Source organism: Archocentrus centrarchus, chromosome 2 (genome assembly GCF_007364275.1).
Source record: "Archocentrus centrarchus isolate MPI-CPG fArcCen1 chromosome 2, fArcCen1, whole genome shotgun sequence".
NCBI classification, from domain to species: domain Eukaryota; kingdom Metazoa; phylum Chordata; class Actinopteri; order Cichliformes; family Cichlidae; genus Archocentrus; species Archocentrus centrarchus.
In genome coordinates this window covers 28,696,152-28,710,768 of record NC_044347.1, presented here as the reverse complement: position 1 = coordinate 28,710,768, position 14,617 = coordinate 28,696,152, and the positions used below count along the sequence as shown (strand labels likewise).

Here is a 14,617-nt window from a genome sequence, read left to right as displayed (position 1 = left end):
TTAGTCAGAGTATAGCATCAAGTCAGTTAAACTTCTGGGATGTTGATCTGGTCAGTTAAGTATCAGAGGGGGTTGTTAATCAGTTTCAGCTGCTGTGGTGTTACTGAAATTAACAATAGGTGCACTAGAGGGGCAACAATGAGAAAACCCCCAAAACAGGAAAGGTTTTACAGGTGGAGGCTGCTGACATTTTTTCCCTCCTCCCTGACTGTTTGTTCATATGTTTTGCATTTGGCTAGGGTCAGTGTCACTACTGGTAGCATGAGGCGATACCTGAAACCTACAGAGGTTGCACCAGTAGTCCAATTCCTCCTGGATACCACATCAATATGTACCATTGCCAGAAGATCTGCTGTGTCTCCAAGAGCATGGAGGAGATTCCAGAAGATAGGACATAGCCCTAACGGATCAGCAGGACTGGTATCTGCTCCTTTGTACAAGGAGGAACAGGATGAACACTGCTGGAGCCCTATAAAATTACCTCCAGCAGGCCACTGGTGCCACAGACTTCATGATTGTGGTGTAAGGGCCTGACGTCCTCTAGTGGGCCCTGTGCTCATTGCCCAGCACTTTGAAACCCGAATGACATTTGCCATAGAATGCGAGAACTGGCAGGTCCACCACAAGCACCCTGTGCATTTCACAGATGAGAGCAGGCTCACCCTGAGCATGTGACAGATGTGAAACAGTCTGGAGAAGCTGTGGAGAAGGTTATGCTGCCTGTAACATAGTTCAGCATGACCAGTTTGGTTGTGGGTCAGTGATGGAGGAACACACAGACTTCTACAGGTTAGGCAACCCCATTGAGAGCTAAGGAGCATCACTGTCACTGCCTGTCCTGCAGATATCCCTGTTGATAAGGTCAAATATAGTAGAGTTTCATGCAAACCTTACTTACATTATCTGTAAGTCCAGATACAGTTTTCAATAGTATAATAGACTGTACCTTTATGTCATGTAAAACTCATTCTAGGCATTATGCTTCTACTGTGAGCTCTCTGAATAACAGGATGTAAGCTGATCGCCATCAACAGTCATTTTTTGAGCAAGTGTTTGTGGAGGTCCAGTAAGTAAATTATGTTGATGTGCCTTTATAGAAATTCCCCATTCAGACTGAATTCATGCCTTGCCTCGTTCTTCCTGAGACCAGAAACTGGCTACCATGCGTGCCCAAAGACGAATATAATTTGTTGAAAAAATACAACATGGTAGACCTCAGGTGTGCAGTTCAATAATACAAGAAGAAGTTTGTAAATTTGAATCCCCTAGATTCCAAAGGCAATTGTTTGGTTTTCAAGAATAAATCTGTTGGTGTTGGCAGGCGGGGAATGTTTGATTGATTTTCTGAATTGCTGAAACACATAAAGATAACTGTAATTAGCACTGACAACATATTCTGTGCTTTACATAATTTGCATGTGAATTGTTCTACCATATTAAAATTTTAGAAGTTGAGTCCCTTTATTGCTTACTTTATTTTAGTCACTACATATTCCGATATTTCCTCAAACGTTTTTATTAAATGTAATAAAGCTTGGGGTGCTGGGGTGGCTCAATGGGTGAGCCCATATATGCCCCCCCAAACAAAACAAAACAAAAAAAAAACAAACAAACAAAACAACTGTCAGAACTCACTTTTTAGGAGTCCCCAGCCACTGCCCAACAGATCTAATTGCAGAGACGGATGAAAATTCTAAGTTCTAAATTCTAAGTCGTTACCCTTTGTGTTCCCAAATTAACCTTTACTTTCAATGTTCTTAGCCTGTTTCGTGGATAAATTAGTTAAATAGGCCACAGTATAATATCGGCTTTTCTATAGGTACATGGTAACCAGGCTGCTGCCTTGGTGCAGATTTTGATGCAGGATAGTGTTTTTAATCTCTACTGTGATTGTTACAATGCTGTTACTAGGCTCCAGAGTCTAATTCAAAACAATGGAAATTTACTTTATGCTTTAAAAATGCTGTAAAAGAAAATGTTTCTAATTATCAAGCTATTTCCTGATTTAACATGCCAGTTTCAGCATTTAAATGGTAAATGGACTATTTCTTTTGGTGCTTTTTTGCTCTAATTGAGCACTTAAAGCACTTATTACAGCACTTCTTCATTCACACACAGATTCATACAAGTGCTACATCTACATCTAAGTGTGCATCAGGAACAACCCAGGGTTCAGTATCTTGCCCAAGGATACTTTGGCATGCAGACTGGAGCAGCCAAGGATCAAACCACCAACCTTTAGATTAATAGATGACCTGCTCTATCTCCTGAGCACAGCCACCCCAAATGGCGTGCTAAAGGGTTGTGCTTATGTAATGTGACTTCAGTACAGTACCCTTACATAGGAAACTTTGCAAAGGAACGTATGCTGCTTATAGCACTTACTTTTCTAAATTCATCTAGTAAAGAAAACATCAAAATGTGTGAAGTGTGAAGGAGGAAATTTTAAAGTATAGAAGAATAGTAGAGGAGAGAACTCAAAGGAGAACTGTCTAATGTGAATCATATGTGTGTGTGAGTGTGTGTTACCTCTCTGCTCAGGTGATGGTGTGTCTCGTGGAAGTTCAGACAGAAAGACTTCAACATCATCCAGAGCTTTGGTCACAACGGGCTCCTTAGCTCTCAAGTCCCTCTTGAAACCCTGTGAAAATGCACACACTTATTCCAGCAAACTTGCTAAACTGTAGGTCCCACTCCCAACCCAAAGTCAGACATTCAGCTCCACCCTTCAATTGTCACATTTGATACCAAAACACTCACTTCAAGGACTCAAGATGGGACTTCACTAATCACTGGTTACTATGCCCATTTTTTTTATACAGTGAAGGAAATTATTTAATCACCTACTGAATTAGTTTGTTCACTTACAAAGAAATTAACCATTTCTAATAGTTTCTTTTCACAGCGGTATAATTTTAATGGAAAGAAACAGCATATCAACCCCCCTAAATTACAACCCCCCCAAATAACATGCAGTAAAAAAAAAGCACTGGAGTATGAATGTGTGTGTGAATGTTAGAAAATAAAAGCACTTAGGTTAGTTACTCATGGAAGTGCTGGTGTGAATGTAAACGTGTTGTATAAGGGCTTAGAAAAATAGAAAAGCAGTGTATAAGCACTAGTCAATTTACCATTTAAAATGGGTTGTGGATGGGTCTTCCACCATGACAGTGCCAAGTCAAGGCTAAAGAAGAAGCACATTAAGGCGGTCTCCAGATCTCAATCCTATGGGAAATTTGTGGAGGGAGCTGAGGTTTTGAGTTGCCAAGAAACCTAAAGGATTTAGAGTTTCTAAAAACAGCAGTGGGTCAAAATCCCTCCTGACTTGTGTGCAAACCTGGTGACCATCTACAAGAAATGGCTTACCACTGTGCTTGCCAACAAGGGCTTCTCCACCACGTACAAAGTCATGTTTTGCTTAGGGATCAAATACTTTTTTCACTTAATGACATGCAAATTTATAACTTTTATGTAATGTGAGTGGGCCTTCTTGTTAGAAAGTGTTTATGTTCATTATGAAATGCTGAAACTAAAAGCTTTTTCCTAATACGTCTGCAGGATTTCAAGTTTTTTGCCAAATTGCTGTATTTCTTTTAATATGTTAAATTATGTAAAGTACCAGCTAATAAGCTAATAATAGTAATAATAATAAGCTGGTTTTTTGTGCCTAAAATGGTGTATAAAATGGATTTTCTTTCTCAACATCTTTATTTCTTTTATAACACAATTTCCATACAGTCACATGGTGGTACATAGCAGCACTAGATATCAGTATACAAAGCAAAACTGAGTAAATAAACTTTACTCCACGTGGATCCATCCATCTATTCAATCATGCACAGAGCATCCAAGAGTCCAAATTAAATAAAAAGGATTTTTAATTTAGCCTGTTGGCATCTCTCAGATCCTCTTCTTTGAATAATGTTGTTTAGAAATGAAGTCTGCTTCAAATTCAAATAATTTTTCTATGTAGTATACTCTGATTTGGGTGACTGCTGATAAAGATAAGCAGAATTCAGAAACTTAGCCCCAGATCTAGGGTGGAATGATAAAGGCCTTGTTTCTTAACAGTCTCACTGACCAGATTAAGGATGGCTATGTAGTTAGAGAGAGCATGGACTCCCTTATGTGTGCCACCATTCAGCTTGACATTCTTTTGAAGTAGAGAGCTAGTCATACTCCATATAACTTGTTCACTGATCACAGTGATTTTCTCAAGAGTTGGATCCCAAATGTCTCCATCCTCTGGTTTCCTGTGTACAAGGTAAGGTCCACTAGGTCATTATCTGGTTAAATGCCTCATTACATCAAAAAAATTAGGCTCATCAGCAGTAATGGAGGTGATGGTAAGCCAAGCCTCCATAATAGAAATGCCTTGGCTAAGACTACAAGTCCAGCCTCCCTGTGTTTGATAATTATTCTGTCTAGTTGGTTTGCTAGACTCTGGAGCCAGTGAGAGTTTTTTTGGAGCCATCTCGCTTTCCAGAAAGGATGGATTGAAGAGCTTTCAATACCCCTCAGTCATTTCACGAACTTGTTCATGCTATTTGATTTAAACTAATCACTGTAAAAGACAGAATTTTGTCAATTTTTGGTTAAATTCAGCATTGTGAAAAAAAATGCCTGTGTAGATAGATGCTGTGCTCTGCACAAACACTAAAATCTCTGGGGTTGTTGCAAAGCTATGGGTATTTCTTCAAAGAACAGGAAATAGAACATTTCATTGGCCCTTATTTTTTCTAGCAGAGTCACCTGATAGAACTCATTTGTTGAAGAGTTAATATCATCAACAAAAATTCTGCAGCGACCAGTGTTGTTTGTAGTGCATGTCCTCCTACCCGGTGTATGTCCAACTGTGCCTGCACTGCTGGGACATCCCCCCCTACAGGTGGCTCCTGCTCCAGTTGTTGACTTTTAAGCCTCAGCCAGTTCAACAGCTCCTGCAGAGACATGTGGACCCTCTTCCAGGGGGCCATCTCTGAGTCCAGGTGTGCCCTTGAAACACAAATACAGACATTGTTTCCTCTGTAGTTTCTAAAACAGAGCATTTACAGTGCTCTGTTGGACCTGTTGCAATCACTCACCTCATGCTCAGGGTCTTGTTGCACAGGTCATTCCAGCGCTGGGTCATATTGCCCAGACGTCTTCTGAGCAGAACACCATCCTCTGAGTCTCCCAGTGATGTGAGAACCCTCTGACCACTTTCATCCAGGGAGTGATACAGCTCTGTGTGGCTGTCAATCTCTGTTTGGAGGTCCTGTATGAGTCAATGGAAAAAACACAAGCAGTAAATTCTGTTTCCCCACACAACCCATTTTTTTTAGTAATATTAGCTATCTTTCAGGAATTCGTTTGCTGTAGATCACTGATTGGTGGAGGTGCTCAGTGATCACACTCACCCAATAATAGAAATTTGTGTCCAAACTTTTGACTGATACTGTATGACTTGACCTTTTTTAAGCACTGAAATGTCAAAATGTGTATCTTTAACAGAGGTAGTTTCACTCTTGGACATTTTTCCTACAGACTGACATCACTGAAACTTTCAATAAGAGAATGAAAATAGAGTATATGACAATCCAACCCTTTATTAAGCACCATTGTGGAATGGTGAAAAGCAATATCAAAAGAAATGATGATTTTAACTTCAAGTTGTCTTTAAGTTGTTGTCACTCCATTTTATTTTAATTTCATAAAGAGGTTTATATATTGTAATTACAGGCTTTATCAATAGCTAATATAGCTACTAATACTTTATACATCATTTAAGTCATTAAGGAAAACAGCAGTCCATTTCAGGGGTTTTCAAGAGATACTGGTGGAGAAATTTTGTGATGCCTGATAAAACATTAGGCATGACTTTCAACTTGTCCATCAAGTATTAGTAACCAAGGGCATTTTAAGTATCTTCTTATGAGATGGAAATTTATATATAACAACAACAACAACAACAACAACAACAACAACAACAACAACAACAACAACAACAGAGGTTCCAGGAGTTTCCTGGATAAATACACAATAACAACACCAATTTGCCTCTTATAATTGCCCTTTAATACTGAAGTGTTGTAGATGGACATATTGGAGAAGTTCCAAATTTGTAGCTTATGGGTGTTTCACACTCCTTCTGTTTTGTTCTGTTTGTTCCATTGCATTTACAGTTAAGAAACTATGGTTGTGTTTATTTCCTCTACTGTTAAAATAGCACCATGAGAGCAGCAGATTGGTGGGTTAATGATGATCAGCAGGGATAGGTGTGTTAATAGTGATGTGCGATTCTAATACGTGCAGCTCTTAAAATAAAGAGCTGTGAAGTGAAACTTGGAAATATGTTTTGATGATCTTTGACAAGAATGAGCTACTGCTTGCTACAGGAGTTTTATGCAAGACAGTAAAGTGTAATGATCACATTTAAACTTCTCTAATGGTATTTTTTAATTTTGAAAATATTGCTTATATTTTACTTGATACTGCAAAAAAACAGTGGGATGAAACTTACATTCCCAGCACTGCATCTGGTATGTGTGTGACATAAATTATACACAACTGTACTGACTGGTAGGTTTTAAAAAAGTCAATAAAATGTGGTTAGCTTGTGGAGAGCTGATCACATTAAATATTTCTTTTGAGTCCTCTTTTGACTGCACCTTGAAGTAAATGGTAAATGGACTGGTACTTATAGCACTTACTTTTCGGCTCAATTTGAGCGCTAAAAGCACATTCTACTACAAGCATTGTCAACAGGATTTTATAGTTAAATAAATGAAATTTCATTTGACAGAACAGTTTGTATGCATGTACATTCTTCATGAAGTGCATGTGTCAGTAACCCCCATTCAAACAAGTGGCTTAAAAAAGTGTATTTTTTATAAGTCACTTCATTTATGTCATTTAAACATTAAAGGTTAATGAAAGAATAAAAAGTAAATAAAATAATCCCATAAAAGAAAGTTGATCTTGTTGCAAGCTATAAGAAAAACTGTAGTTTGTGAAGACATGAACAAAACAAAGACTACTACAGACAGCACCATAAGACCACTGAAAGCAATAAATGTAGTTCTTTAAAGTTTCTTACAATTACCATCTGAGCTCAGTGCTCTCTGATCCCTGACACAATGTCAGCCAGTCTTACACTTTCATATGTAGTTTACTGTTGATTTCTGCATTTTAAATGAACAGTTTTGCATTATTTTTGTCACATTTTTGAGAAAATGCTTCTATAATTTAGCTAACCTCAAATGCCTCACAACAGAATCCACTTCAGTTTGTATGAAATAACGAGTCCATAATGTGACAGAACCAAATATCAAACTGAACTTTCCTTATGTAAAAAAATTGGTTGATCTATCCAAAAATGTTTGACAAACTATTTACAAATATATACAAATTATAATCTACATGAACAATAATTAAGTACATTTTTTTATTTCAGACGTTCAGTGTAAATGTCAGTTTAGGATTAATATGTTCAGTTCCAAAACAATACTACTTGATTTTTATTCCCAACCTGAACATGATAGACTTTTCTGCGTAGCATCTTCCAGACTGGACCCTGGAATCCCCAGAACTAGACATCAAGAAGAAGCAGAAGCTCCATTATGTCCCATTTTATTCCTTCTAGATTAGGTCCCAGTCGGCTGAATGCTCTCTGTTTAAGTGTGTGTGACATAGTGAGAGATTTGCAGATGAAGAGGAAGGAAGAGAGAGTTAACTGCACATGAAAAGGGAGATGGAGTTGGAAAGTCTGAGTCAGAGTGAGGTAGAAAGACGGGATGAGAAAGAGATAAAACGGATGAAAGAGGCAGATAACTTGGAAGGCTGCATAAAATGATGAGTGTGCTTATTTTCCAATTAAAGCTTATCTGTGTGTTGTAGCCTGAGAGAGAGAAAGAGAGTTTTCACTTGATGCTACACAGTGCTAGCAGTCACCATTGTGACTGAACACAGAAGACTATCTCAGTGCTGCATACAGTGCTACTATTGTACTAAGAGAGCTCTGTGTGTGCATGTGTGTGTGTGTCTGTGTAGGTGTGTTTGTGTGTATATGAAACGGATGTGTGCACAGGCATGAATTTGTATCTGTGTCTGTAGGAAAATTCATCACACAACTGCTGCATGTGCGTTTACATTATGTGCACTGTACACTGTGCCAGTGCTTGTGTGTGTGTGTGTGTGTGGGTGCACAAGCCATTCTATCAGAAAGTGTGTGTGGGTGCAGGGTGAGATCTGATGGTCAGAATATGTTTTCTCGCAGAACAGAGCCTTCTCTTCAACACCCACAATGCAGTGGGGTGAATTCTGCATTTGTCTGGCAGACAGTGACAGTCCAATCAAATCTCTTCATGTTGCCATGTCAACATTCCTGTCATACTAAGCAGAGCAGAGTTGAGAAAAAGTTTCTTAAGCTGAGAACTGAAAATCTACTAAATGCATGGCAGATCGCACCTGAGACAAAGCTGCAGTCATGTTTTTAATTTCTTAATATTCCTTGATGACTGCTGAAGCTTTTCTTTGCAGAACCCAATTAGATTGAGTTGATGGTTTAACTATTTTCACTCACCAACTCCAGACAATATCAAGAGAAAATTGTTTTTTCTAGTAAAAGATAAAAGGAGAAAGTCTGTTTCAAACACCTTTGGTTCAGGTGAAGATGCTTCCAGGGTAATGCATACAGGGGCCAACTTACTCACGGCCACAGAAACAGCCAGTTAATTTCAATGATCACCAGTGCAAACTACCAAGAGCAGCACAAACTGTCCTAAGGGATAACATAATCTAAGTCAGGATGTAAAAAAACAGTAAGACCACATAGCCCAAATAAAAGTTTGCTTTCTTCAGAAGAATTGGTTTTGATGGTTAAAGACTGTTTGCAAAAATTTTATTACAAGACATCAAAGCTGCATAAAAACAACAAAGTGCACACAAGGAAGCCAGGGGTATTGTATGGAGGAAATTAGTAAAAACAACCATCAACATCATCAATCTAAGGGAAACACTGTGGTCCTGAAAGAAGGGAAATTGTCATGAAGCTGAATTTCATCCAAGTGCTTTTTTAGTGCAGTGGAAATGCCCTCAAAATTTTGAGATACCCCTACTGGAGCTGGAACAAAACACAACAATGTTTTTCATATTGTCTAAGGTCTCTAATATATAAAATGGATTCATATAAAACTATTTTATTGCAAAAGTGATTTAATTGACAGATATTATGATATACCCCCAAAATGAAAAAAACTTTTCTTACTTTAGCTAATTTACATAAGCAAAAAATTATAACTGCATGCCATAAAAAGACAAAAAATAAAATAAAATAAAAATACACAAAGCAGCAGGGTGATCTAATCTAATCTAATCTAATCTAATCTAATCTAATCTAATCTAATCTAATAATCTAATAATCTAATCTAATCTAATCTAATCTAATCTAATCTAATCAACCTTGTTCATAAAATATGAGTTCTGATGTTTTGAGCCAAAACTTTTATTTCAGATTTCAAGTACTTATATTCATTAATCGTTTCATGTGTGCGACGTACTATGAAAGAAATACTTCTAGATGGTTCCTAGTGTTCTGTCCTTCGGCCTATGTTTCTCCAGATACTAGTGACTTGGCTACCACATGTAAAAATGTAATATTTATCATCGGCTGATGCCACAAATCTTGTACCCCAGCCACAGTGGGCCCACAATCCAATCCAATCCAATCTTATTTATAAAGCACATTTAAAACAACAAGGTTGACCAAAGTGCTGGACACACACACACACACACACACACACACACACACACACACACACACACACACACACACACACACACACACACACACACACACACACACACACAAAGCTGCCTGATGCTTGTTCGTAGGTAAATAATTATAGAATTATAATAAATATAGAAAGCCAAAGAAGAAAAACTGCATGTTTTTAAAGGTTTACATTAAAAACATGCAGAGTGGAGGCTGACCTAACCTGAGGGGGGCAGCTCATTCAGTAGTTTAGGGGCTATGGCTGAATGGCTATGCACCCCCCCCCTTTTAAGTCTAGTTTTAGGAACACTGAGGAGTAGCTGGTCAGCAGATCTCAGTGACCTACCATAAGGTGTTAGGAGTTCAGCGAGATATGATGGGGCCAACCATTTAAGAGATTTAAAAACATACAATAAAATCTTAAAATCAATCCTAAAATGCACAGGAAGCCAGTGAAGGGAGGCCAGAACAGGGAAGATGTGCACCAATTTGCAAGTTCTGGTAAGAAGGTCAGTGGCTGCATTTTGGACCAACTGAAGGTGTGAAAAGGCGGTCTGGTTTACACCAACGTAAAGGGCATTACACAAGTCAAGTCGAGTTAAAATGAAAGTGTGTATAACTCTCTCAAAATTATTAAAAGATAAGAAGGCTTGACCTTAGAAAGAAGCCTCAGTTGGTAAAAACCTGATTTCACAACTAATTTATGTATTTCTCCTGTTTTAAATCACAGTCTATTTTCACACCAAAGTTATTTACAACGGGCTTTACATAAAGATCCAGTGGGTCCAGGGCCAATTTTGTAGCACTGCTAGAACTACTGGGTCTAAGTATCATGACCTCAGTCTTGTGCTCATTAAAAAGTAAAAATTTAAAGCCATCTAGGCTTTAACGTCACTGAAACACTCTAATGACACAATCTATCAGCATAAAAGTGGAAGGAGAGACCATGTCTTTTCAGAATTGATCCTAGGGGAAAAGAAATGGCCCCAGAACAGAACTGTGTGGAACTCCACATAGGAGTGGTGCAGAGGAGAAGTTGAGCCTCCAAAACTGACTCTAAAACTTATCTCTGGCAAGTATGACCTAAACCACTCCAAAGCTATGCCTTTTACCCCCCACACAGTGCTCAAAGTTAGAAATGAGAATACCGTGCTTGACAGTATTAAACGCAGCTGTAAGATCTAAAAGCATTAAAATAACAGAATCCCCAGAGTCAGTAGCTAATAAAACATCATTAAAAACTCTTTAGAGTGCCGATTTTGTGCTGTGAAATGCCTTAAAACCAGATTGGAACACCTCCAGAATCCCATGCATTTCTAAAAACAGTTGAAGCTGACGAAAAACCACCTTAGACATTGGGCATAAATTGGAGAGAACTGAGGTGTCAGTATTTGTTTTCTTAATTAAAGGCTGGACCACTGCTTGCTTAAAATACAAGGGAACAATTTCAGAGACAAGGCTACCGTTTATGATAGACTGAAAATCAAGCCTGATGGTGTCCAAAACTTCCTTGAATAAACAAGTCAGGACGAGGTTCAAATCTACTAAATACAGCAGAGCCTGTAACTGAAACAAAGGGGTCAAAAGTTGGAGCCAAGATGTTTGCTTGGATTGTGGTAATCTTATCCACAAAATAGTGAAGAAATTTTTCGCAAGAGGCTGAAGGAACATTAGAAGATTTCTATTGTAGTTTGGGTTTATTGGGTTTATGGTAAGAGTTAATTGTACTAAACAGAACATGAGGGTTGTGAGAATTATTCAAAAAAATACCAGTGAAATGCTTAGTCATTTCAGCCTTTACATTTCTCTGATAATTAGATCAACTTTCCTTGAGACTGTCATAAGACACCTGTGGGTTATCCTTCTTCCATTTGTGTTCTGCTTTCCTGCATTCTTGTCTGGCAGCGTGAGTAATATCATTTAGCTAGGGCTCAGGTTTTTGCCCAAGTTATATGGTTTTAAGTGGAGCAATGGTGTCAAAGATATTTTTACAAGATGCAATAATAATAATAATAACTTAGATTTATACAGCACCTTTCAAGTAATCCAAGGACGCTGTACAAAAAGTGTGAATTAACAAAAACAAATAAACAAAAAGAAAAAAATACATAAGTAAATAAATAAATGAACTAGAGATTAAAGGCCTTTTTGAACAGGTGAGTTTTCAAAAGTTTCTTGAAAGAGGCGTTGTGAAGCTCAGAAGGGAGAAAGTTCCAGAGGATGGGAGCTGCCACACTGAAGGCTCTGTCCCCATACGTATGGAGGTTGGTGCAAGGGACAGAGAGCAGAGCCATGGCCAAAAGTGTCTGAGACTGTTTGTTTGGGTGAAGGAGGTCAGAGAAATACTGAGGGCAGCTATGAAGTGGATGAAGAATGGAAAGGCAGTTGATCCAGATGACATACCTGTGGAGGTACTCTGATGTCTAGAAGAGAGGGCAGTGGACTTTTTAACCAGATTTTTTAACACAGTGTTAGAGAATGAGAGGATGCCTGAGGAATGAAGAAGTGAACTGTTACCAAAAACAAGGGTGACATACAGAGCTGTAGTTACTACAAAGGGATAAAGCTGATGAGCCATGCCATGAAGATATCAGAAAGAGTTTCTGAAAGGTAAAAAATCAGTGAACAGCAGTATGGCTACATGCCAAAAAAGAGAACTACAGATGTGATCTTTGCTTTGTGAGTGTTGATAAAAAAAAAAGTATAGAGAAGGTCCAAAGGAGTTGCACTGTCTGTGTAGATCTAGAGAAAGAGTATGATAAGGGTAAGAGAGGAACTATGCCAGGAGAGGCAGAGAAATATATGAGGGTGGTGCAGGACATGTATGAGGACAGGGAGACAGTGGTGAGGTATGTGGTAGGAGTGACAGATGGGTTCAAGGTGGGGGTGAGATTACATCAGGGATCTGCTCTGAGCAACTTGTTTGCAATGGTGATGGACAGGTAGACAGATGAGGTCAAGCAGAAGTCCTCATGTGATGTTACACACATATACAAGTGATCTTTGTAGGCAACATCGTGGTGAGAATAGGGAGAAGGTGAAAGAGAGCTGGGGGTATGCTCTGGAGAGAAGAGGAATGAAAGTCAGCAGAAGCAAGAAAGAATATAGGTGTGTGAATGAGAGGGAGACAGGTGTAACAGGTAGTTACAAGTAGGTTAGGTAGATGAGTTTAAAACCCTGTAACACTGAATGTGTCATCAGACACAAAATACTTCTAATGTTGGCAAATAATGAAGGCAACTAATCCACTGCAGCGACCCCTAAAGGCGACAGCCAGCAGAAGAAGGAGGAGACAAATCTTGTAGCCGATCATTTCTGATATTTTCAAATGGTTTCAGCTCAATCAGCTTGCTCTCATTATTAAAAAAAATCAACTTCATGATCGGCAACAAAAAAAAGTTAAATGTATACATATATGTTCAAGATGATACCAAAATTCTCAAAGTGTCACTCGAGCATTTTTAAGCATTAGATGGAACAACAAATCATAAATAACAAATCTGACTATATCAGGTGTATAGTCAGATATGCAAGCATACATGAATATCACTGTAAATTAAGTAAATTAAATACAGTAAAATTTTATTTAACTTAAATAAAATGTTATTTATATAGCACCAAATTACAACAAACAGTCACCTCACTGCAGTTACCTGCTTTATATTGTAAGGTAAAGACCCTACAATTATTACATAGAAAAACTCAACATTCAAAACAACCCCCTATGAGCAGCACTTGGCGACAGTGTGAAGGAAAAACTCCCTTTTAACAGGAAGAAACCTCCAGCAGAACCAGGCTCAGGGAGGGGCAGTCATCTGCCGTGACAGGTTGGGGCTGAGGGGAGAGTGACAGGACAATTTATTATTATTTATATAGCACCTTGCAAGATTAATCAAAAATTAATTTGAAATTCTGCCAGGTATCCATTTTCTTCCACTTATCCAGGGCCAGGCTGTGGGGGCAGCTGCCTAAGCAGAGAAGTCCAGACCTCCCTCTCCACAACCACCTTCACCAGCTCGTCCGGGGGGCCCCAAGGCGTTTCCAGGCCAGACGAAAGATATAATCTTTGCAGCTTGTCCTGTGTCTGCCCTGGGGCCTCCTCCCAGTAGGACATACCCGGAATACCTCATCTAAGAGGTGCCCAGGAGGCATCCTAGTCAGATGCCCGAACCACCTCACCTGGCTCCTTTCAATGTGCAGAAACAGCGTCTCTACTCTAAACCCCTCCCGGATGGCTGCACTCTTCACCCTGTCTCTAAGGGTGCCAGCCACCATTCGGAGGAAGCTCATTTCTGCTGCTTGTATTTGTGATCATGTTCTTTCAGTCACTATGCAAAGTTTGCAACCATGGGTGAGGGGTAGGGAAGTAGACTGAGCTAAATCGATGACTTTGCTTTCACACTCAGCTCTCTCTTTACCACGACAGACCAGTGCAGTGCTGTTTTTGCCAGTGCATCGAAGTCTGGTGTTAGTTTTGTTGTAGCAATTCTCAGAATCCCCGACATCAGTCATAATTATGATATTATTTGATTTGGGCAATTCTGTACCAATCTTCGGCAGGCCAGATTAAAGAGACCACCAAGCCGGGTGTGTCCCCACGGGCCATAGCTTAGACTTTTAGTTTAAACATGCTTTAGACAATATGAAAATCATTGTTGTGCTTTTTTCTACCTCCAGTATGGGGTATTTTGGAATTTTGGGGACATTTCCACTGCACTTTGACTCCTTAAAAAGAATGAAGGACCAAAAAAATGCAAGATGTTTTAGTGCCATGTTTGATTTCTTCTATTTGGAGGTTCCTGCTCATCTTTGATTTCCACCAACAAATTAAACCACATATGTTCTGTTGACACTTACCTCTCA

At 38.9% G+C, this 14,617-nt stretch overlaps 1 protein-coding gene across 1 annotated transcript in view; it reads right to left on the bottom strand.

The window, feature by feature from the left end:
• dmd (dystrophin) overlaps window positions 1–14,617 on the bottom strand; it is a 387,210-nt gene that overhangs the window by 79,285 nt on the left and 293,308 nt on the right. The window contains exons 62-64 of the mRNA XM_030747286.1: window positions 5,085–5,257; window positions 4,839–4,995; window positions 2,530–2,641 (exon numbers count right to left, since the gene is read on the bottom strand). Of these exons, the coding sequence (XP_030603146.1) occupies window positions 2,530–2,641; window positions 4,839–4,995; window positions 5,085–5,257 (442 nt within the window). The remainder of the gene's footprint in view (window positions 1–2,529; window positions 2,642–4,838; window positions 4,996–5,084; window positions 5,258–14,617) is intronic.